The 22,950-nt window shown below is 37.4% G+C and overlaps 1 protein-coding gene and 1 non-coding gene across 4 annotated transcripts; both read left to right on the top strand.

The window, feature by feature from the left end:
* Positions 1-3,758: 3,758 nt before the first annotated feature.
* On the top strand, positions 3,759-21,828 carry LOC408432 (glutamate decarboxylase). Of its 3 annotated transcripts, XM_391979.7 has the most exons (11): positions 3,759-4,004; positions 4,977-5,062; positions 5,476-5,566; positions 8,147-8,383; positions 13,546-13,862; positions 14,091-14,342; positions 14,722-14,789; positions 18,551-18,629; positions 19,821-19,970; positions 20,192-20,386; positions 20,628-20,801. In XM_391979.7, the coding sequence occupies exons 2-11, from the start codon at positions 5,006-5,008 to the stop codon at positions 20,799-20,801; spliced, it is 1,620 nt and encodes a 539-aa protein (XP_391979.3). In that variant the 5' UTR covers positions 3,759-4,004; positions 4,977-5,005. The 3 variants fall into 3 exon arrangements, with proteins under 3 accessions (XP_391979.3, XP_006560386.1, XP_026300614.1); XM_006560323.3 differs by lacking the exon at positions 4,977-5,062 and having other exon boundaries at positions 3,760-4,004; XM_026444829.1 differs by lacking the exon at positions 3,759-4,004 and having other exon boundaries at positions 5,006-5,062; positions 20,628-21,828.
* Positions 7,630-7,747, top strand: Mir3783 (microRNA 3783). The gene has a single exon (NR_039481.1). It is a non-coding gene; the product is annotated as a microRNA 3783 (primary transcript).
* Positions 21,829-22,950: the final 1,122 nt, after the last annotated feature.

Genomic DNA, 22,950 nt, shown 5'->3' with positions numbered 1-22,950 from the left:
GTTCATTTTTTTTTTTTTTCAAGAAGGATCACTGTTCCCATTCGACTGATCCACGAAAATTGTACGAATTATATACACCTATTCGTCTCTTCATTCGATCATTTGCATATATTATTATTTATAAAATATAATTTGCAATATCATTTTCATGTGTGACATAATAAGCTCGAGAAATTTCAATTTTCCCCTGTAAATTGCAAAAATATTATGTTATTAGTAAAAACAAGATTGTATTGATAAATTGAAGTACATATCACACATATATCTTGAGTAAACGATTATAGTTAAATAATGATAGCCAATTAAAAAAAAAAGGTAAGTAAAAATTATCTTCTAGAAAAGTTGTAAAAGGAGTATCGTGATAAAAAAATCTACTTTTTCATTTCGTTATCTCCATTCATAGTTGAGACCGTGTAATTATAAAGATGTTACATAAGAGTCTCAATTAAATTGTGAAATTATATATTGTATGACTGTAACTATATATTCATGAAACTATATATTTCAAGTCATAATTAAAATCTTTGATCAACTTTATCTGCTCGTCCATGGAACTTTATCGCGAGATGATTCGATAACGATGATAGGAGATGATAGAAAAATATTAGATATTTATTCAGAATAAGAACGAAATAACGTTTAATTCCATTTAAACCTCGTCTCGTTATTAAAAGTAGAATTTTTCTTAGGAGATGACGAGATAGAAAAATATTAGATATTTATTCATAATAAGAACGAAATAACGTTTAATTCCATTTAAACCTCGTCTCGTTATTAAAAGTAGAATTTTTCTGATCGTGAAATACGAATTTTTCCGAGGAAGTATATCGTGTCACTGGCATTTACGAAATACCAAATGAAAAATAACCGCGAACGAGACAAATGTGCAGACGAAATTCGCCAAGTTTTCAATCTAGGTTACTCGAAATTTGTTTCACAGAGAGTAACTGTTGTCCGACTCTATGAATATTCACGTTCACGCTTAATCCTTTCGCGTATGCACAAATATGTACTATGATGCACGTGGAATATCGATCTCGTTTCAATCATTCTATCTTCTTCGAGTAAATTATCTTTGATCGTGAACTGTTAGATCACGTTCAACTCTCGATTCAATTTTGAATATTTCTTCTCGATTTACTTATTCGCAAGTTTGCTTAATAATTTTGAACTTGAATCGAGTAATAAAATATTCATTTTATTGCGACGTTGTATAGTGAAAAATTTATAGTTATTATTTTTTATTTAAAAACATTATTAGTTTCTACTCAAATTTGAACAAAATATGATTGCAAATAAAATACTTCAAATGTGCAAAGATGTATCTATATTGAAAATAATCCATAATTGATCACTTATGATTGATCTTTGAGAGAAGGATAATCACTTTGATATCGAAGAAAAAAATAATAAAATTCTGTTAGCAAAGACGTTAAATTGTGAAGATAAAATAATTATGACCTATTTTTTTTTAATACTTAATCTTATTTGAAAAAAAATTTGATAAAATTGATTTTTTTCGTTTAAATTAATTTATATATTATACACTATATACTACAGTAATTGCATATCACAATTTATGCCTATCGCAATATTTTTATATTGATTCGTAGATAAATTAATTTACGAAAAGAATGAAAAGAAAGAAAAATTATGGAATCGAGATTAAAAATTTTAAATTATAAATTTGCATTCTGCATTCGTTTCCTTTGAAACAAATAGAATCTATAATAATCCGTGTTATCTAAAAGCACAATTCCTCGAATCGATTCTCTCGCGATTTTTCTTACCCACGAAACAAAGCAAGAAAAAAATGGGAAACAGCCTCGAGGAAACAATGAAAAAGAAACTTGGACACAAGTAATTTGCATTCACTGCACCGACATCGAAAGATTTATCCAAAGACGTTCGAAGATTCTTCTCTTACTTGCTCCAGGCAAACTCCATCGTTTCAATTTAAACTTTCTGAGAAGTAAGAAAGAATATCTGTTGAATCTTTTCATCTTAGCCTTTTCATCTTCCTTTCAGAATTATTAATTGATTAAAATTACATCTTCGAATTTGAATTTTCAAGCATGGTTATTGAAACGAATATTTCGATTAAACGATTATATCAAAAGATTCTAAAGATACGTCCCAACGAATCAAAGATAATAATCGTCACTCTACTTTATTTTATCTTCACGAGACTTGTCATGTATACTGATATAATGAAATAATCGAAATCGTAATCGACAGAAACTCGAATGGCGTACTCGACGTACAACGATACAAATTATCGGATAAAATGGAAGGTAAGGTCGGCGATAATCCTGTCTAAAGCAAACTCTTTTCTTTTTCAATCAAAGCGCTCCACTTTGGATGATTTTACGAACGATTTTACAGCAAGATTAGTGGTGGAACAAGGAGGATCGTTGAAAGAAAGGAACGAATTCGCATTATCCGGCGGTGTCTGAAAAACGTACGGGAAGAGGAGAAGGTGTATCGACCTCGACTATGCGATTAAATACACTCGAGAACGAGTTGTTACGTCCCTGGCACTTTCTGGGTCTTGCCCTGTCCTCCACCCTCTCACGAAGGACGGAGGAAGTATTGATTAAATTCACTGTCGGCCATTTTGCCTCGCCATCCGATTGGCTGCCGTCCATTTTGTCCTTCCTACCCCTTCCCACCTCCTCTGCCTCTCTGTTTCTTCCTCCTCCTCTGTTTTTCATTCTCGTTACGTCTTTGTTTCCACTGTCTCTTTCTCTCTCTCTCTTTGCTTTTCTCTTTCTCCCTCCTTTCTTTCAGTTGCAAAGTTCTCAACCCCCGCGGAGGAAACGAGAGTGGAAACAAGAGTGGAAACGAGAATGGAAACGTGAGTGGAAACGAGCATGCGTCGCGATATTTTTCGCGAAAAGAAATCGGTGATCAGAGATTTTTCTTTTTTTCACCATCCTCTCCATTCACGTTCCATCGTTTTTCCATCCCAGAAAAATTCTCTACGTTCGACTCTCCGCGAATCGAAACGAATCAGAAATTCTTAGAAGGTTTTCAATTCTTTTTAAACAGATAATTTGAATTTCTCGAGATCCTCCGCGAATACTCGATATTCTAGGACGCAATTTCTATTCCAACTATGATTACTATTATTCCAACGATTCCTCGTATTTCCAATCGTTCAGTCGAAAGAAATCAACGGAAATCAAAAAGAATTGATCTACCAACGTGCATTTTTCGCCCAAATTAATTTACAATTACTCAATTTCACCCACAAGTAATAATACCAGAAATAATTTCAACATCGCCGATCGGAAAGCTACACCCGAAATCATCACCATCATCCTCCAAGAATTCCACTGTCCTCGCCACCCCGAATAACGCGGGTATTTCGGCTAAGCGTGCCGGAGATTTCGCGGCTAAGTAGCCCTCTTGGAGCCGATCCGGTTCCACCTAGGGAGCGCATTCGTAAACGTATAAAAGGAGACAAGGGGTGCAGCATTCCCTTGCGGCGAGAACCGCGCGAGATGATGCCTCGATGTATCTCGAGGGCCGGAGGAAACAGATAAAGCGTGGAGAGCGATACGTCACACTATCCTCTCTGACGTCAGTGTGACGTTCGAACGGGGATTGGCCGAGGTTCGACACGCCTACGCGGGCCACCCCCGTGCCACAGCACCCCGAGCGCCCGTGCACAGAGGGTTTCGTCGCCCCGCCCACGCAAAAACAACCCCCGCCAGGTGGAGGGTAGGGTGCGTGGGTTGCACGAGAGAGAGAAACTGGGTCAGCCAGACTCGAGGCAGGCCGAGTCAGGCCGAGGCTCGAGAGTCGTCCAGGCGTTTTCGGCTGGAAGCAGTCCCTTGGAAACCACCCCGAAGCCCGTCGTCGCTTCCACCACGGTCTACCGTCGTTCCATCCACGAGTTCTTACACTCAGTTAGGACCGATTCCATCCCCTGTTTGTTTGAGCGAGAGTGAGCGAGACGAGCGAGGATCAACCCCCTTCGAGGTGATACGAAGGAATTGGTGAGTGATTATATTTGGATAGGAACGGTTTAGTTGCAACCCCTCTTTTTCCCTGTCATCGTCCATCCGTTTCCCGATGATCGAAAGGGTTTTTGGAGATTTTTGAAAACGAATTTTTGGAAAGGGAGAATTGGAAATGTAATTTTGATAAACTTGGGGTATTTCTTCGAAATCCTTTCGATTCTTTGGGTTTAGATTATTTATTCTTGTCGCTTTCACGCATTCCTCATTCTCGCTTCATTCCTGCTGATGGCATTGAGGAACTTTTGGACACATGGATCGTTTCGGATCGATTCGCTTTTCATATTAGCTTTTGCATTTAGCTTTCTCCATTGTACGAGATATTGAATGATAAGCAATGCTTCCAAGATTTTTTCTTATTTTTTCTTATTTTCTTTTTTTTTTTAGTCTTATATTTTTTAATATTGGATTAAAAATATTATCAACAGTTCATGGATACTAATAGTTTTCTCTAAAAATTGAACGAAAAGCTGCACGATAATTATTGTATACGATAATTTATCTACAATTTTTAATAACTCTGTTTAATCAGAGTTGATGTGATCTGATCTCTCTTCAGGACGATCTGTCGTTTTACCTTTTTTACGCTCCAAGGACCAGTCGATCGGTTCAGAGAGCAACGATATCGATATAGAAATTTCTCGAGAATCGAAAAATCGAGAATTTTTTAAGATGTGGAAGGAAACGAGAAAGAAAAGAATACAGAATGAACAAAATGAACAAAATGCTCTCTGTCCATGTTTCTTTGGTCGCTCGGCCTGCCGTGTTCCTTCGGCGTTTTAATTCTCGCTTCGCAGTTGTGCAATTTCTGTCAAGCTCTTACTGGATAATAATAATAATAATAATAATACAAGAAAATAATAATAATAATAATAATAAGAAATAATAAAAGAAGCACGAAAGTTGAAAGAAGCTCAACACTGAAGCGGACACTGTTGTTGATTGTTGTAGGAACTGAGGCGAGGGGCACAAGCAGAGACATGGACAATGTGCAAATGATCGGCACTAAAATCACAGCGATCAAGGAATACTTATATGTAAGGCATTCCATCTCGCTGCACGTCATTCATCCTGTCTTTCTCTTCATATCTGTCTTTGTTTCTCTTCATTTTCTTCATCGTTTATTGCTACGTCAAACCATAACTCTTCTTTTACTTCGTTTCTTTCGTTCCTTTTCTTATTACTTTCCTCGTTAATCCTTTCGTTTCCAGACTTCAATTATAGAAATTTTATAAAATCCTGTATTTATCAAAAGTTAAAGATTATAGACAAATAATTTGGGAATGAAAGGATTAAGGAAGACGATTGCCCGAAAGGAATTTTCTTTCTTCGACGAGAATTTTCGAAGAAATTTACTTTATAATTTATTATTCTGTATGGAATGTCAGTAATAAATGTTGTACCAATGTTCGTCGAATTCACTGATACAAATTTACCTTGTGAATTTCAGAATTTCGCCAGGACACATTCACCAACCAGACTAATGAGCTCTGAAAATACCTACTCGCTCTCCAAAGAGCACTGTAACTTGAAATATTCGGGTGAGTGTAAAGATTGCTCCTTTTAAAAATATTTTCGACATCATCCAGCATGCTCTGGACATTGTAAGACATTGTAAGCGTCAAAACAGCATGGAATTTTTATAAACTCGTTTAAACTCTATATTTCTATCTATATATTATATTTATTCATTAAATCTATAAATTATAATATATAATCTGCAACGCACGTCAACGTTACAGCTCACAAAACAAGACCTATTCTCCTGCACGATCCATTTTTACTTGTCCGACCACGTACGGTTTATCTACTTATCTCACTGATTGTCTCGTCTCACCACGAATCCAAGCAAATTATCGTTCTATATCGAATCGTTTCCCTCGTGTATCCGGACTCTGAAGCCTCTGGCTTCCCGAGAATGAAATCCAGGAGTCACAATATTGTCCTGATTTCGCGAAGCTCGCGGATCGGAAGGGTGCATAATAATAGAGGATTTAGAATTGGCCTGAAGAGGCTCGTAGGCGACGAGTGGCTGAGGACAGATTACACGCCGCAGAAAGGGCGGAAGGGTTTGTTGTAGGGAATCTGTTTACGTTTTACCAACTGTAGAATAACGATAAGAGTTGTGCATATAAATTAAATTTAAAATATAATAAAAAAGAATAAAAAATTAAGAAATATCGGCCAAAGAATTTTAGAATTACTTTCCAAAAAATCGTAGCTGTCAAATTCTCTTAATTTTGTCATTAATGCTTTTAATTATTATTAATTTTTATTCGGTTAATTTCTAGTTAAAATCATGAAGTAAAGAAATTGGAGTAAAGAAAAAAATTTGTCAGGATTGAAAACGAAACGAGGAAAACGTTTCTTCAAAGATTGGAGCAACCTCTTTCCCGCTCGTTACTATAAATTAACCTCGTAATCCCGCTTATAAATCGCTGGAACTAATTGCCACGTGTAACAACCCCTAGAAGGAGCTTTGATTAAACCTACGAATAGAGGGTTCGATGCATCTGGTGCCAAATGACGCACGAGTTCCACGTAGATGGAATCTGTAATTCATCCTGTTGAAATTGCATGTATTCGTTGCTTCGCTTCTTGCGTGATTCGATATACAATTCAACTTATCAATTGTTGTGTGTGTGTGTTAATTTAATCGTCGATCGAATAAAAGTATTTACTTTGGTCTCGATCATTTGGATCCATCGAAACTTTTACAATGCTTGAAAAAAAAAGAAGACTCTGACAGTCTTTTTTTGGACGTTAGATTGATAGAGGTGGATTAGCCGAAGCAGAGCCCTTGGAAGCCAGGGATTTCTCTTGTCTAACCATGGGCTCAGAACGATTCACCATTCCACGCACCCTTCTTTCCCATTCGATTCTCATTCATCGTTCTCGTGATTATTGAAAAATACACTTGTCTTTTGATAGTGGTAGTCTTCTATTTTTTTCTTGGACGAAACTCTTAAAATATCTTAAAATATTTTTAAAAAAAAAGAAAATATTTTAAGACGACGACGTGTCTTAAATTTTGTTAAATAGTTGTTCGTTTATCCTTTCTTTGTTAATTCTTCTAAAAATTTTTACGCGATAGGAGAAGGAGGAAGAAAAATTCTTTCTTAAAAAAAAAATTCATTATTCCTTAAAATAAAGAGACGGAAACTTTAAGACACGAATACTGAATAGAGCAGAGTCTGTTTATCCATAGGATCTTCTTAATGCAATGGGAAAAGAAGGGTGGTTTACGGTATATTTTATGGTTACGTTGCGACTAAAGGACAGTTCAATTTACCAAGGATTTACCACAAGCACATTGAAATGTCCCACTGTAAATATTTTTTCTTCATCAAAGCAGAGCAAAGAAAAATCATCTTGAAATAATCTCGAATATTCCATCATTCTTTTTCTTTTTCGGGACAAATCTATATTTTTCAAATATTTATTCTTGAGTTATCGTTGTATGTCACGCTTCTCTCTTAAGCATTTTCATTCAATGTTGTGACGTGTGTGTTATGCGATTGCATGGAAACTTTTCGAACAGCGAAACGAGTCATCACCGACATAAGACACGAAGAAGAAGAGGAAGACGACGAGGAAGATGAGGAAGAGGACGAAGAAGTGAGATGGTGTCATCCCACCAAACAAGTGAGAGTGTGTCAATATAGGTCTATACTTTCAATTGTTTGATGAGGTGAAATCATTCTAATAATTGACGTTTTCTGGGATGGAGAGAGCCGTGGCGGTAGGTCGAAGGGCACACGAAATAATAAAAAAAAAAAAAAGGAAGGCTTAATTGAAACGGTATTAAATCGATCGGTGTCGCTGTAGAAGAGATTTCACTTGATTATAACAATTAGAGAGTCATCAGTAGATAATTTAGCCTATCATTAATTTTTTTACGATCAAATTTAATGTGGTTGCTTGCGTGAAACAAGAACTTGTTATCTTAACATCTTCGAAATTATAAAATTTAAAAAATAAAAAATTTGTCCTGAGAAAAGAAGGAAGAGGTAACGTCAAGTCTTCTTCGTCATAATTTTGAAGATACTAAGGGAACAAACAGTGATTTGAAGGATAATCGGGTGTCTATTATTCGAATTTTGAATTTTTATTGCTCTCAGATATCCTGCCGCACAATGCCGAAGGTTATCCAGCGACCAGGGAGTTCCTGATGAAGGTGGTGGACATTCTGTTGGATTTTATCAAGTCCACGAATGACAGAAACGCGAAAGTGCTCGATTTTCATCATCCCTCCGACATGATGCGTCTCCTGGACCTCGAAATTCCCGATTCTGGCTTGACTCTTCAGCAACTTCTCATAGATTGTTCGACCACCTTGAAGTACCAAGTTAAAACAGGTAAATTTTAACGCCCATATTTAAAGAATTTTAATTAATTAATCTTAAAATTAGAATCTTAAACTTAAAAAAGTTGATTAATTAAAGTTGTGTTAATACATCAGAATTAAATTAATTAATCTATGAATTTTAAATTTAAAAAATTATAAAATAAAAATAAAAGAGTTAAGAAGGATTAAATGATGTTTCTAAATCGACGATGAAAATTATCTGAGGGAAAAACTGGAGGGAATTCGGAGGATGATGTCTAGCAGGGAACCGTTTAACACTGTACTATCGCATTTCCTTGCATTTGGGAGGGCGATAAGCCACGTAATTTCATATTCAATTTAGCATACGCGCTCTAGGGGCGGAGATAAGGTGGCTAGAGACACTTTCAGCATTTCCGCAGGCTCCAACCCCACGAAATATACACATTGCCCTCGTGCACGTGATAAATGAGCGAGGGTAACTGAAATAAAAAAGCTGCGCGGTATCTGCGTACACCATCTAAGTCGCTTCTCCTTTGGAACGAAAAATGAAACAGTTTTCACTTGAAATTTCTATGATCTTTCGTAAATAAAGAGAATAGAAAAATAGGAAATTAAACCCGAAAACTTTTTAACTCTCTAACTTTATTTTTATTAAATCGAATTGCAAATTTCAGGACTCTGATTGAAGATTTTCAATAATTCTGAAACGTGAAATTTTTTGTATTGAATTGAATTTTCTAAATCCGTGAGAAAAAATTTCGAATCGCGCGAGCCATGCACGAAATGTATTAATTCGGCCAGTGGCGAATTCATCGAGGCTTTCGATCGAGGAAACGCCAAAAGTCAACCGCAAATCCCCCACGAAAGTTCGCTATCTCGGCCAGGATTCGATTACCAGGTTGAATAGATGCTAATGCACAATGGAAGAGGGCTAACCGAACTTAGGCCAGGAATCAGGCTTGTCTGGTAGCGAGAGTCGATGGTGACGAGCCACCCTTGTGTATAGAAAGACGCGTGCACCGCGTATATACGGACAAAAACTCGTTATTAGATTACGTGCCAGTCGACGAGACAGTCCCTTCTGGTAACATAGCATCTGACCATAGTCATCGAAACCATGAAAAAAGGAAGGCATCCTCCCTTCTGCTATGGAATCGATTGATAGGAGATACGTTTGGAAAATATTTTTTTGGGGTTGCTGGATGATAAGGTGACGATAGTCTTTTGAAATATGGTAAGAGGAGAAAAGATATCTGAAGGTTTTAAGAATAGAAATTATTTATGAGAATATTTTTAGAATACTTTAAAAATAAAATGTGAAATTAGGAATAAGTTTGTGGAATTTCCATTACTCCGTATCCGAAAATCATGGAATAAATTAATATTGATTAACAACGAGATTAATTGCGATACAGCTGGATATATCGACGTTGTGATTGATTCTTGTTTATCGAGAAAGCTGTTCAACCACGAAGATTGGAAATTTCAATGTCTGGGGAAGGACTGCACGTTTCCTTCGAAACTCGTCGATATCGGAAACAGATGCTCCAGTTAGTTCGACCTGGAAAACAGGATTCTCACATCTAAAGAAATTTCCAATAGTACATAAGACTTGGCAAGATTACAAAAAAAAGGAGAAGAAAAAGAAGAAAATCGTTTTTCAATTTTCAATCTTTAATTTTCCATGAAAAACTTCGACTCCCGTTGCCGAAATTAGGATCCCGTTTTTTCTTTCGAATCAGAGGATGAAAACTATCGGAATTCGAAAGGGGAAAAAGCACGGGAAAGAAGAATACAAACTGTGCTCATCGAAAAACACGGTTGTAGCGTTAGTGCACGTGGCACCACTGGGCAGAGTGGTGAATTCAATAGGATCGGTGTAATTAAGAGCCATTTCTACACGATTTTCCCTCGGTGGGATCGAGGGAAATAGTAAATAGGGGCGGACGATAGGAGAAGAGGAGGAGGAGGAGGAGGGGAGCGCACACGATCGGGTGAACCCTTCATCGAGCTTTCGCCGCGGACGCACCGGGTACACCCATTGGAATTTAAATTGATATCGATAGCTAGCCGTGGAATGTAGAAATCGTTTCGTCACGGAACGCACAAGTTGTTACGTCATTCGATCGGTATTCTCACCATGAATGGAATTCATCGGCGATGAAAATCATGGCTATCCAAATATCGTAACACCAACGACAAACGCGGTGAATGGAGAAGAAAAGGCAACAAAAGATTTTTGTTTAAAATATTAATTGTTTCTGGTAATTATATCCAAATAATGAAGGAATAAAAATTTTATCAAATTGCCAATGATAGATATTTCGACAACGAAATAATGAATATGAACATGGAACGCGAAGTGTGTTATTAATTTTCTTCCATCGTTATTTGAGTTCAGACATTCGAAATGGTTTCTTTTTCCTGTATGATTGATTGCACGGCATTAATGTTAAGTCTGGGTTACACACTTCTCTTCATACAAATCGTAAGCCCTATAATATATTACCTTGATCTGCGTCGAGCAGGTTCTCCACGTTGTTCCCTTTCTCTTCTCGATGCGGGGAAAGAGGGCAAATTAGTCGGAAAATGATACCCTCAAACATTGTAATTGCTCGTAAAAGCAATCCAGTGAAAGAAACAAATCGTGGAATCCATAGTATCGTATCTATAACAAGTTTACTCTCATATGTCGACTTATAAACGTGATAGAAAATTCATTGATATTTGTGAATAATATCTTTCAACAAGTTAAACAAAGAACCTGTTAACAGACAATATTAGGAATTTAATTTAACACAAATCCAATGACGAATATCTTTTTAAAATTAAATAAAATATAATGTTGTAAATTATTTTGTAAATGTGAAAGAGATCGGCCTCGCAGAAAAAGAAGATCGCTCTCCATTAGTTTTAAGAGGTTATCCTCTATTTTGCCATTACTCCGCGGCGTTGGGAACGAGTCTAAGGGGATCTGGTTCGAAAATCCCTGCAACTCCATGCAGAATTAACATACCCTTAAATCTGCATAATACGCCAACCTGCCTGGCTTATCTCGATTCGCACGTTGCACTCTCGTGCGTTTGTTTTTTCTATCTTCCTTCAAATTACACAAATACCCCCAATTCCATCATTGTTACATTGAATTTCCTTGAACATTCTCATAATAAAGCACCAATTTTTAGAACGTTTAGAATCTCGTCTCTAAAAAATTTTCCAATAGAAACTTTGGCAATATCCATTAAGACGATCTTCTATTTTCCCCCTTCCCTCCAAATTTGTTCTTCGTATTTATTTTGTAAAAAAATTTCATCTAAGAAACGAGCCATGCTGGAAACTTGTACCCTCGATTTATCTAACGTGGATGTAAATGAGCTATAAAATACATTTGCAACGGATGATGGCGTACAATGGATAATCTCGCCAGCTGGTCGAAACAGTTTGTTTTTCCTGAGTTCTCCTCGTGATTTGAGAGCCTCTGCAAACAATCTAGTCGCGCAGCGACGCGTGTGACGCGCAAAATGCGGGCTCCTCGGACCATCGACCCTCGGTGCTCTTGGAAAAATCGGGGGTGGGGCAGGGAAGGGAGACGTCTTGTTGCACACCCCCAGAACCGGACGCGTGCCACGATCCACGGACCAAGATAATTGCGAATAACACCGCGACAAACGGCTCCAGATACCGCTGCCCGATATCGCCTTCTGGGGTGGAGGCTTTTTATAGACGTCCAGATATACACGATGCCAGTGATTGAATTCTACAGTGTTAGAATTTCAGGAAAGAAAAAGGTAAAAAATGATAAAAAATTATGGATACGATTATCTGGATTATTGATCTCTTGAGAGATAATTCAGTTTTGAGATGGCTTGAAAAATTGAAACTTAAGAAAGAAGGTGTAATTGAGTTATTTAAATTTTATAAGAAATATTTCAAGATTTGAGTATTAATGTATTGGAAAAAGATAAGAAATTGTGATTTCGATTCCTGATCCCAAGGAAAATTACGATCTCAAGTTAGAAATCCAGATGTTACAAGGGGAACACTTAGACCCCCAATAGTTTAGCGTCACACGTCAATCAATCACTAATACCGTGAGATTAAAATGTCCAGACACCACCCTCTCACGAAACTTTCTCTTTCTCTCTCTCTCATTCTCTTAGTGTTTGGTCTTACTACCGAGGGTATTTATCGAAAGAACGTAACGCGACTCTGGAGGTTTCGCCCGGAAAACCGAATATGGCCGTTTGGTTATCAAAGGTTATCGTGCACTCGGGGGAAAAAGTCTTTTCGTGGCCGGATATTCAATGGAGTGAATCCATCAATTCTCGGGATCAAGGGATCTACGTTATTTAAGAGAATGATAGGATGTAGGCTGTAAGGGTGGGCAAAAAAATCCTGCATCATGGAAAGCATAAATTTCGAGCATAAATATGGTATCTATTGTTAAAAAAAAACCCATGAATATAAATCTTTTCATTACGTTTTTTTTTACGACTTCTATATTGCACAGACATCTCTTCTTGATGTTTAAAATTTACAAAATTGGTTCAATTTTTAACACAAACCATTCTTCGTTGTGATCCTCCAATTTTACTTTGCAAAAATATTTTTTTCCTATCTAAATAATAATATCTAAATTGATTTCTTGTTAATTCTTAATACAAAACAAATTATAATAATAAAAAAAAGGAAATATAGCAAGGAGAAACATTAAAGTTTCTCACAAGCGAGAAACACTAGCGCTTGTACCCTCCCGCCTGCATCAGAAGGCAGGCTCCCATCGAACGAGAAGCATTAACCCTGATCCTGGCGCGATGTTCAGCAGAGCGGATGACAACGTACTCAGAGAGCGGCTTAAAGCTCTCTTCCCTCTTTCCATCCATGTGCCTTTCGACCTCACTGCCATTGCCACGAATCTACACTATATAATATAATTTTTGGCCACGTGCCACGTCACTGTTATTAATTACCCTACCATTAAGAATCGTCTTCGAACAATCACGGATTTCAAAGGAATTAGAACCGCTGTACCCTTGATTCAAAATAGAAAACGATTAATTTGAACCCGTTTCTCTTCTATAACGATTGTTTCGCAAATCACAATCGACAATGAAAAGATATTTAATCTCTAGAATTGTGTGGAAAGATAAATTGATTCGATGATTCTTTTCTCTCTTGGTTCTTCCTTAGGTCATCCACATTTTTTCAATCAATTATCCTGCGGTCTGGACCTCGTCTCGATGGCTGGCGAATGGTTGACAGCGACGGCTAATACCAACATGTTCACCTACGAAATCGCGCCGGTGTTCATACTGATGGAGCACGTGGTGCTTCAGAAGATGAGGGAACTGATCGGTTGGAGCGGTGGCGACTCCATCCTTGCCCCAGGAGGTTCCATCAGTAATCTATACGCGTTTCTCGCTGCCAGGCATAAAATGTTCCCCATGTACAAAGAGCGGGGCCTCTCCGCGGTGGGTGGACAGCTGGTTATGTTCACGTCTGACCAGGTACGTTTTGCTCCACTTATCGCCTTTGCGCTATCTTATCTGCAGATAAACTTCCGATTTCTTATATAAAACGACGTGTTATCTTACTTATCTCTTGAGATATAGAGTTATAGATAATGGAATTATGAAATCATCGAAATAAAAACTTGTTTTTTTCCTTTTTTAATTCTGGAGGAAAAATAAAGGAAAATGAATGTTCGAAATTTTTATTTATTTTTGTGCGAACAGTGCCATTATTCGGTGAAATCGTGCGCCGCTGTCTGCGGATTGGGGACGGACAACTGCGTGATGGTTCCTAGCGACGATCGAGGCCGGATGATTCCTTCGAAACTGGAAGATTTAATTCTTGAACGCAAGGCCAAAGGACACATCCCCTTCTTCGTGAACGCTACCGCAGGAACGACCGTCATTGGAGCGTTCGATCCTATTCCAGAAATCGCTGATATATGCCAGAGACACAAGCTCTGGCTGCACATCGACGTAAGTTTCTAGAACATTCTTTAATTTTTTAATAATAAAGCGATATAAGACAATATCATTTAATCGATCAGTGTAGTAACAAAATCGAGGATGACAGGTGTTTCGAAGTTAGAAAGGGAGAACAGAGAATTCCACTTAGCTTAGACAGATTATTCAAATCTGCGTTCAACGTTCGAACGATAAATGCCAAATGCCTAAGAGCCTTAACGTAAATAATAAATGTGAGAAGCGTCATCTAGTCGACGGCCAGTGTTTCGATCGGTTAAATTAGGGGAAAATTCGGAAAATCTGGGCTTTGCTCGAAGTCAAAACTTAGACGAAGTTTTTAATACAGTTCTTCGGTTTCTTTATTCATTTTACAAAATATTTTCTTCTCCAGGCGGCTTGGGGTGGTGGACTGCTTCTCTCGAGGAAATACAGGCATCCTCGAATGACAGGCATCGAACGGTGAGTGAAAGAAAAAAAAAAAGAGAATAATTCGTTTGAACTATCTTTGTAAAAATGCGATACATCTTCACCCTCAAACTGTTCAATCTTCTCCTTAAGATATAGCTTTTCGATCAATCAGAAACACCTCCACACGTGTTCAATAGAAGGGTGGCTTAATCCTCGTACTTTATAGTTTATTGAGGCTTAGTTTGATGGAGTCACTCGGAAACGAAGTATACACACACACAATGTGGATAAAATCGATAAAGTTTCTTCCAAGATAAAGTCCTTCCTGGGTCGAGAACGAGACGCTTTAAACTTAAGAAAAGTCAGTTTGCATACGAATAGAGAACTGAGAATAGAAATTGGTAGACTTCATCTATTAATTAAATTTAGCAAGAACAATCGTACGAAATTAATCAAACTTCAAACTCTGATTTTAATTCTATGGAATATTAACAATCTTTTCTCTTCGTTATTATACTTATATTTAAAGAATAAAGAAAAAAAACTTATTAGAATTTTAAGAATTGGCTTCATCTTCTTTTCAAAGTATTATTATTGTTTGACTACTCGCAAACTTTCTCGACTAATTAATCTATAATAATCTGGACACAATTGGAAATAATTCGGATAAATTAATCGACGCGGAAAGAAAATACCTGTCGGCAATTTCTCGACAGTATCGTAATCCATGGAATCGAGGGGACGGAGTGGAAAGGAGTGACTCCTGTCCTCGACACATGCGAACTTTCGCATACAGAATCGCGGAGGCGAGTGATGTCCGACCCCTCGTGCTGCAATTGGGGGTCAGGGATAGGCCGATTCAGGGGGTGGCTCGGATGGGGTTGGCGAGATTAATCCACGATTTGCATCCGGCCGCATCTGCTCCCTTCATTCAACGCCAGACAGTCCGTGACCCGAAAAAAAGTGGCACGAGGCCTGTCGAGAAAATCATTTTCGCTCGAAAAGTCATCGGAGTAACGTCGAATATTTGCGTCGGCTTGCTTTCCAATTTCCTGGAATTTACTCGGAATTTTTTATTTAGAAAATTTTTTCCGCAACAACGGAGTATTACAGCAACACGTATGCTACAAAAGATGCACGAACAATAGCTGTCATGCATATTTCTCTTCCTACTCGCGACTAGTTATCGAGATGAATATTCTTTGTCGCCAAATGAATGAAATTGAATCTTTAACATTTATCATTTTCTTGTATTGTAAATTTTTATAATAATATTCGAATCATAGAATTTCTTTCTACCATCGTTGCAAAATATTATTTCCAATTTTAATTATTTTTCCAATATCTGTATTACAAAACCAATTCTTTTTTGTAACATACAATTTCGAGTTGAAACTATTTTCACTTGGAATTATTTTTACCAATAGTTCATAGTAATTCGATTTTGACAAAGCTTGGTGAGAAAAAAATCCGAGCAAAAATCCTCCACACTGTACACAATCGTCGTGGATTTCCTGCTTGCACAGACTGTACCCCCAGAACTTCCTTCCTGCGAAGGTCTTGATTAAAATGGCAAACGAAAAATCCGAAGGACGAGCAACAGCTGGATCAGTTCCCTGGAGCGCATTTGCAGAACAGAACTCTCCTCTTTATATATCGACGGCGGCGCCGCATCGTACTGTGCCTTCCGCGGGTCTGAAATAAAAGACCGTGCCTCGACAATGCTGGATTAAACTCGTACAAAGGGAACAGAGCTTTCCTCGTTCAATGTCTCTCTCTCTCTGTCGCTCTCCAACCCACCCCCTTCGTTGTTCATCCCTCGAACAGAACGGCGCGGACTCGCGAAAAGGAGGATCAGAAAGGAAAGGGAGATCGTGATTCCAGCGTCGCGACAAAGTCAGAAATGATTACGCATAAAAGGTGGTTGAGGAAGGAAGGAGAGGTCTGCAGGCGGAAGTGAAGTTGAAAGTCCTTCTCTCGATGGATTCGACAGTTTTGTCGCGTGCTTCCATGCTTTTCACGTGTATTTTTCCTTCGTATACACACGCTTTCATGCAAATTACACGATCCTCGATCCCCTGGAGCACGGTTATTCCGAACTCTTTCGACGATCGTTGCGAATTGTCTCTGTTTTGTAAAGAGTCTATTTCTTTCTTTATTTGTATCTTTTTCTAATTTTGATTTTAATAGAATCAGAATACCCACTCGAAGAATTATTAATTTTCTCTTTGTTCGAATCTGACTGAGTTTCGATTGAAAACCAAGTTCTTTTTTTTTCGCGCTTAGCTTTTCCGTAAGTGGTAATGGATAATTAGCAACCCTCGTGATATATATTGCGCGGCTTTTGGGGTTGGCACCTAGGATGAATTTAAGAGTGAACGGAAGGGCGCTGCACGCGCCAACCCCAGCTGCGAATCGCATTAATCACTCGAGCTTTATGCCCACGCATTATGCGCACTTTTATCGATACCTTTTTTTCAACTAATGGAAAATTAGAACACGTGGAGCAACACGTTCTTCAATCTTTCGATAACAAAAATTATATAACTCGTTAATTGAACAACAAAATATAAAAGTTGAAGCTAAATGTGCAACTACGAAGTGTATTCATGTATGAGTGAAGTGATGGAAATTGTGATGCGAAGTGCATGAAATTTGGAATGACACAAGCTCGTGAAAATGATGGTGATACAACGTTACGATAAACTCGTACAAGGTTGAAGAGGATGCAGAAGAGTGACTAATGGCAAACGGCTGTCGCCGACACGGATCTCTTCTCCTGGTTGCTTCGAGTACCCTCGCATCATCCACAGAGCAGTCGACAGACAAGTAAGGATAGTGTCGCGATATATGTGTCAGTTGCCAAGTGTCGATAACGTTTGTCATCGGACGGCCACGCTTGTCTGCACGTGCACGCCTGATTCTACTTGAGCCGAGTTAACCTCTATTTAAACAAAACGGGTGAAGCTTCTCAATAATTAACGCTGAAATTTATCTATTCTATTTCTACTACTTTCCAAGTTACACACACAAATATATCTCGCTCTAAAAATATTTGGAATTTCACCATGGGCATTTTTATATTTAAAAATAAAATCGTATATCGTTTATTCTTGCACGATAAGTTATTCTGATGGAAAGGTGAGCGACACTTGTTGAACGCATAGGAAATTAGTGTCAAAGCAGTACACAGGTTCTCGCGTTTTGTGCCACGGATTAAGAAGGGTTAGGAGTTTTTGCCGCAAGGGTGTGTCTCTTAGGAGCAGAGGGTTAAATCCAATCCCGTGGCTATATTAATAGCTCTTCTCTCGAATTGATGGACCCCCGCGCTGCGTGGAGGGAAAATAACTCATATTTTATCCCCTATTGGTCCCAGTGGGAGTGGATAAACGTTTGACGACCAGCTGAGCTCGACCGCCTTTCTCAGCCACCTTCGCCCGTTCTCGATAAATCGCGGATAAAATCTGTTCCAACCTCTTCGATTCATTGTATCCCTTGTTATTGAATCGAAAAATTGAATCACAAAAAACTTCAAACTTCTTTATATTTATTACTTATTTACTTTGATATCTTAGAATGTTCTCTTTTTAATTATTCAAAATTATATCGCTCATTCCATACGCTTTATAAAATGCTTTATATTTAGAAAAATTTTTCATAAAAAACTATTATATTATCATTTCTTATTCTTTCATTTTCAACCCCTTAACGATCCAAGTTTGATTTATATCAAATAAAATAATTCGGTCCTTAAGGGGTTAACAAAAATGTATGATGTTCTTCATAAAAAAAAAAAAAACGATCGTTCACAGAGCCGATTCCGTGACCTGGAACCCGCACAAACTCATGGGGGCGTTGCTTCAATGTTCGACGATTCACTTCAAGGAGGACGTAAGTCACTTTCACATCGATCTTACTGCTCGTCTTCTTATCGCGATTGTAAAAATCGTTCCACGTGCATGTGTGTCATCCTGGCGAACAAATCGACATCTCGAGATCCCGTGGACGGAAATTCCTGTCTCCTGTAAGGATGATGACACAACGGTGGCTGCATTCCGAGGGGCCGAGACGCGTACGCGTTGGAACGCGGCACTGCAGGAATTTAATTAAACTAAGAGATAACATATGTTGCCGACCGTGGCCCGCACGAGGGTTTATTCGCCCCCGCACGCCTGCGTGGTTATATTGCCGACTCAGAACTTCCCCCTCGGATATTAAAATTCCGTGCACCGGCTGCCGCGGAACGTTTCGAACGAGGGGGGCTCCTTTCCTTATTCTTAATATGTTATCGTTACGTTTGGCCGATCGGCTGCTTAAGAAATTGTTGCAAATTGGAAATTTGTAAGCACAGCTCGAGTAAATTTTAAAAAATTTCAATGAATTTCACGTTCAAAATTAAAAGAAACTTGCAGGTGTTTTTGATCGTTGTTGATTTTTGAATTAACAATTGAGATTTTCTAAACATTTTTCTTTTCTTCTAATTTTTCTATGGATCCCTTCACTAATTACATTTCTATATATCGATTGAATTACAATCATCTATTGTATTTAAATTAGATATATTACAGTTTGACAATTCTAATGTTAAGAAAGGCAATATAATTTTGACAATTTCTTAAATTTGTGCACATTTCTAAGCATAATTTTCTTAATTTTCCTATTAAAAAGTAAAAGCAGAATTCCTTTCACTGCAATTTTTTTTTTTTTCATTACGTAGTAAAATGGCAGAATAAATGGAAGAAAGAACGTTCGATTTACGAGGACATTCAACGAGTACGAAATCGCAGAATCATGAGTTACAATGGCGACCTGTAGGGTGGAAGGATACCAGTCGCCATTTTGTAAATTCAATATCCCTCAGTTTCCCTCTTCCTGCGCATGAGTTCTCATATCGACCGAGACCCGTCTCTCACGTTTGTTTCTTCTCGCGCCTGTCAATTAGAAAGTTTCTCAAACATAGCTCGAAACGTGCGCTCATTGTGTCCCGTGTAAAATGTGTTGGAAAAACTGGAAAACCGAGCGACAACAGACGAGGCTATCCCCATCTCGCCTCCTCGATGCATTCGCCTCTTTATTTTCCAGGGTTTGCTGATTAGCTGCAATCAAATGTCAGCCGAGTATTTGTTCATGACAGACAAACTGTACGACGTGAAGTACGATACCGGAGATAAAGTGATTCAATGCGGGCGTCATAATGACATCTTCAAACTTTGGTTGCAATGGCGAGCCAAGGTAAATAGCATAGATCGAAGAAGAATTATTCTCGACTCGTGAAAACGAAAGAAAAAATAGGAAAATAAATTTGTTTCACGAAGAAGATTGGATTAAGAAAATAATTTTATTATATATTTTGTTAGATAACCGATTAAAATTATGTTTTAATTTAATGGAAACGAAAGGTAGAAGAAAAAAGAAAAGATTGCGGAGAGATAGAGAATTCTTTTTTGATATAGGGTACAGAAGGATTTGGGAAACACATGGATCGACTGATGGAACTTTCGGAGTACATGGTGAGAAGGATCAAGCAGATGCCTGACAAGTATTATCTAATCCTAGAACCCGAAATGGTGAACGTCTGCTTCTGGTATTTGCCAACACGCGTTAGGAACATGCCGCACACTCAGGAGAGAATCAAAATCTTGGCAGATGTGAGATTAAATCCTAACTCTTCTGATTCTCTTTTTCTTTTACAAATAATAATATCTTTAAACCTGTGTATTTCAATTATCAAACTTCTCAATTACGAATTCCAATATTAATTTGACCAAGCTCTGACTATTCTTGTGAATAATGTAATACTTCTAGATCTCTTCTTTATCACTGATTTACATAATAATAACAATTGGCCAACAGTGAAAGAAGCGACAGAAGGAAACAATCTGTTCGCAGATCTGTCCAATCTTGAAAGGCCGAATGATGCAAGCCGGCACACTGATGGTAGGTTACCAGCCGGACGATCGACGACCCAATTTCTTCAGAAATATCATCTCGAGTGCCGCGGTCACGGAAGCGGACGTCGATTTTCTGCTGGCGGAAATGGACCGGTTAGGCCACGATCTGTAAGAAACCTGCCTGTTCTAATTAATTACATAATCAACCGCGAGGGGGCGCGATTTAATGTAAATCTCGACACCATATCGAAAGTGAAATATTCCTGTTGATATTAGAAATTCATTAACGAGCAGGAGTTTAACCGCGTTTCATCACGTGTACAAAATCCGGAGGTCAAATTCGAGAATCGCAATCATGATGCTTAATAATTTAAGCATCTCGTCCACCTACCTGCTCTCTTCTCTTTTCCAGGTTTAATGGTAACTTTCCATTATAAATCGATATCGTTTGATTAATGATAATTTACTTTTATCATCAACCATGAGAAATGAAAATCAAATGGCTAAATTAATATTGTTTCTCTATCGATGGAGATTATTATATTTCGATATTTGATTTCGATATTTAATTTGATTATTATTCGAAATTGACGAGAGAAGGGGGTGGGTCGCGTGATCATCATCGAGTAGCACGAAAAAGGAAAAAAAAAAAAGCGCTTCTTCAGCATATTTACGAAGCAGCAAACCGAAGATCAAAGGATACTCATAGCACGTAAGTTCTCTAGATGTAAGCGTATATCCGTGACGAAACGAAAGAGTCAAGTTAAAAAAAAAAAAAAAGCTCTAGCGATGCTTCCGGCCGTAAATGTTACTAGTTCTCATTCTCAGCGCTAAAAGTAACTTTCTTAGAGAGGGTGAAGGGAGACGAAGGAATAGCAACGATGTGTTTTCATCGTAAAATGAAGCAATAGTAAAGTATAGATATATCATCACGCTTATAGTCAACGATTCGGTCCCTTCTTTTTTTAAATCGATAATTTTATTTCTTGCTCGAGAGGATACATGCATACGAATGCACACAATTTCCGTACGGTCAGTCCCGTTTCATTTATTACCACTTCTTGCAGAATTTGTAGAGATATAGTCGAAATTGATCTCGAACGAACAATTAGATTTGCGCGAGCTTCTACAAGCTGGCGCAAGTTGGATAATATAAACAAATAAGCGAATAAAAATTTAAGAAAAAAGGGAAATTGAAATGAAGATAAAAAAGAAGAATTCGTTCGAATAGAACGAGATAGAATGTACAAAATATTTTTACTTGGAATGGAGTACTTATATAGAAGAAATATAATGATGGGTATCACGATAGCTTTAATTTCTCTGGTTAGATAGTTGCAATCCATTTTGCTCGTTAATTCGTTGAGATGATTAAAATAAATTTGTTATTTATTATTGATTATTTATCATTGTTTGCAAAATTGATCGTTATAATGAAAGAGGTATGGCCTGCATCTATTATTATACAAATGTACGTATGTTATTATTTATTATCAAAGGGTTTCACCAAAACAGAGAGAGAGAGAATATTTATTAATATAGGAAACTTGGGGGAGAAAAAGAAGTATAAATATAACGTTAAAACAAAAAAAAATATATAATTATATGAAGAACAAAGCGTATATTATATACATATATATATATATATATATATACATATATAAATATATATTTAGCGTTGAGATTTTAAAATACAAAACACAAACCCATGAAAGTACATGCTTTTTCAAGTATTCGTGCGAACGGTTGTCATTTAGTTCGTCGATTACCTTTATATACTGTTGGAAACTGATCTTATTATTATATAGTTGATGAAGTCTTCTTAGAAATTAGTTTTCATAGTTTATCGAAACGCGTTTATCACGTCTTTTTAGAGGAATTCTATTCGATCGTTCGTTAGTTAGCTCATCACTTGTCACGTATTGATTCGTTTCATTGATTGAAAATAAAATACATTAATCATTAATCGTATAGATTTGTTTCTTTTTTTAAATGGGACGAATAAAAATATTTACGATAATTTTGCCCCTGTGAGAAACGACGAAAAAAATCTCAATCTGTTCGATAAAGAGAATAAAAGGCAACACTTAAGAACCGAATGAATTCTATATAGATTTTTTCGATTCACTCGCCACTCGAGGTAAAGAATGAGGATTACTTTAAATGTAAGTAAATACAAAATATTTAGGTATATATTTAAGAAAGGATACCTAAATGTATTTATTGTATTAAATCTACGAATTTACTTAACGCTTTCTTTTCCCGTCGATACTTACCGAGCCGATAGGTCGATAGATATTCACGAGAAATCACAAGAACGA

Source organism: Apis mellifera, linkage group LG13 (assembly GCF_003254395.2).
Source record: "Apis mellifera strain DH4 linkage group LG13, Amel_HAv3.1, whole genome shotgun sequence".
NCBI classification, from domain to species: domain Eukaryota; kingdom Metazoa; phylum Arthropoda; class Insecta; order Hymenoptera; family Apidae; genus Apis; species Apis mellifera.
The sequence above is the reverse complement of the archived record's forward strand: the minus strand, read 5'-3'. Positions and strand labels throughout refer to the sequence as shown.

Coding starts and splice junctions, on each gene's coding strand:
- LOC408432 (XM_026444829.1), top strand. CDS start 5,006: ATGGACAATGTGCAAATGATCGGCACTAAAATCACAGCGATCAAGGAA. Junction 13,863..14,090: donor TTATGTTCACGTCTGACCAG/GTACGTTTTGCT, acceptor TTGTGCGAACAG/TGCCATTATTCGGTGAAATC. Junction 20,387..20,627: donor GAATCAAAATCTTGGCAGAT/GTGAGATTAAAT, acceptor ATCTGTTCGCAG/ATCTGTCCAATCTTGAAAGG.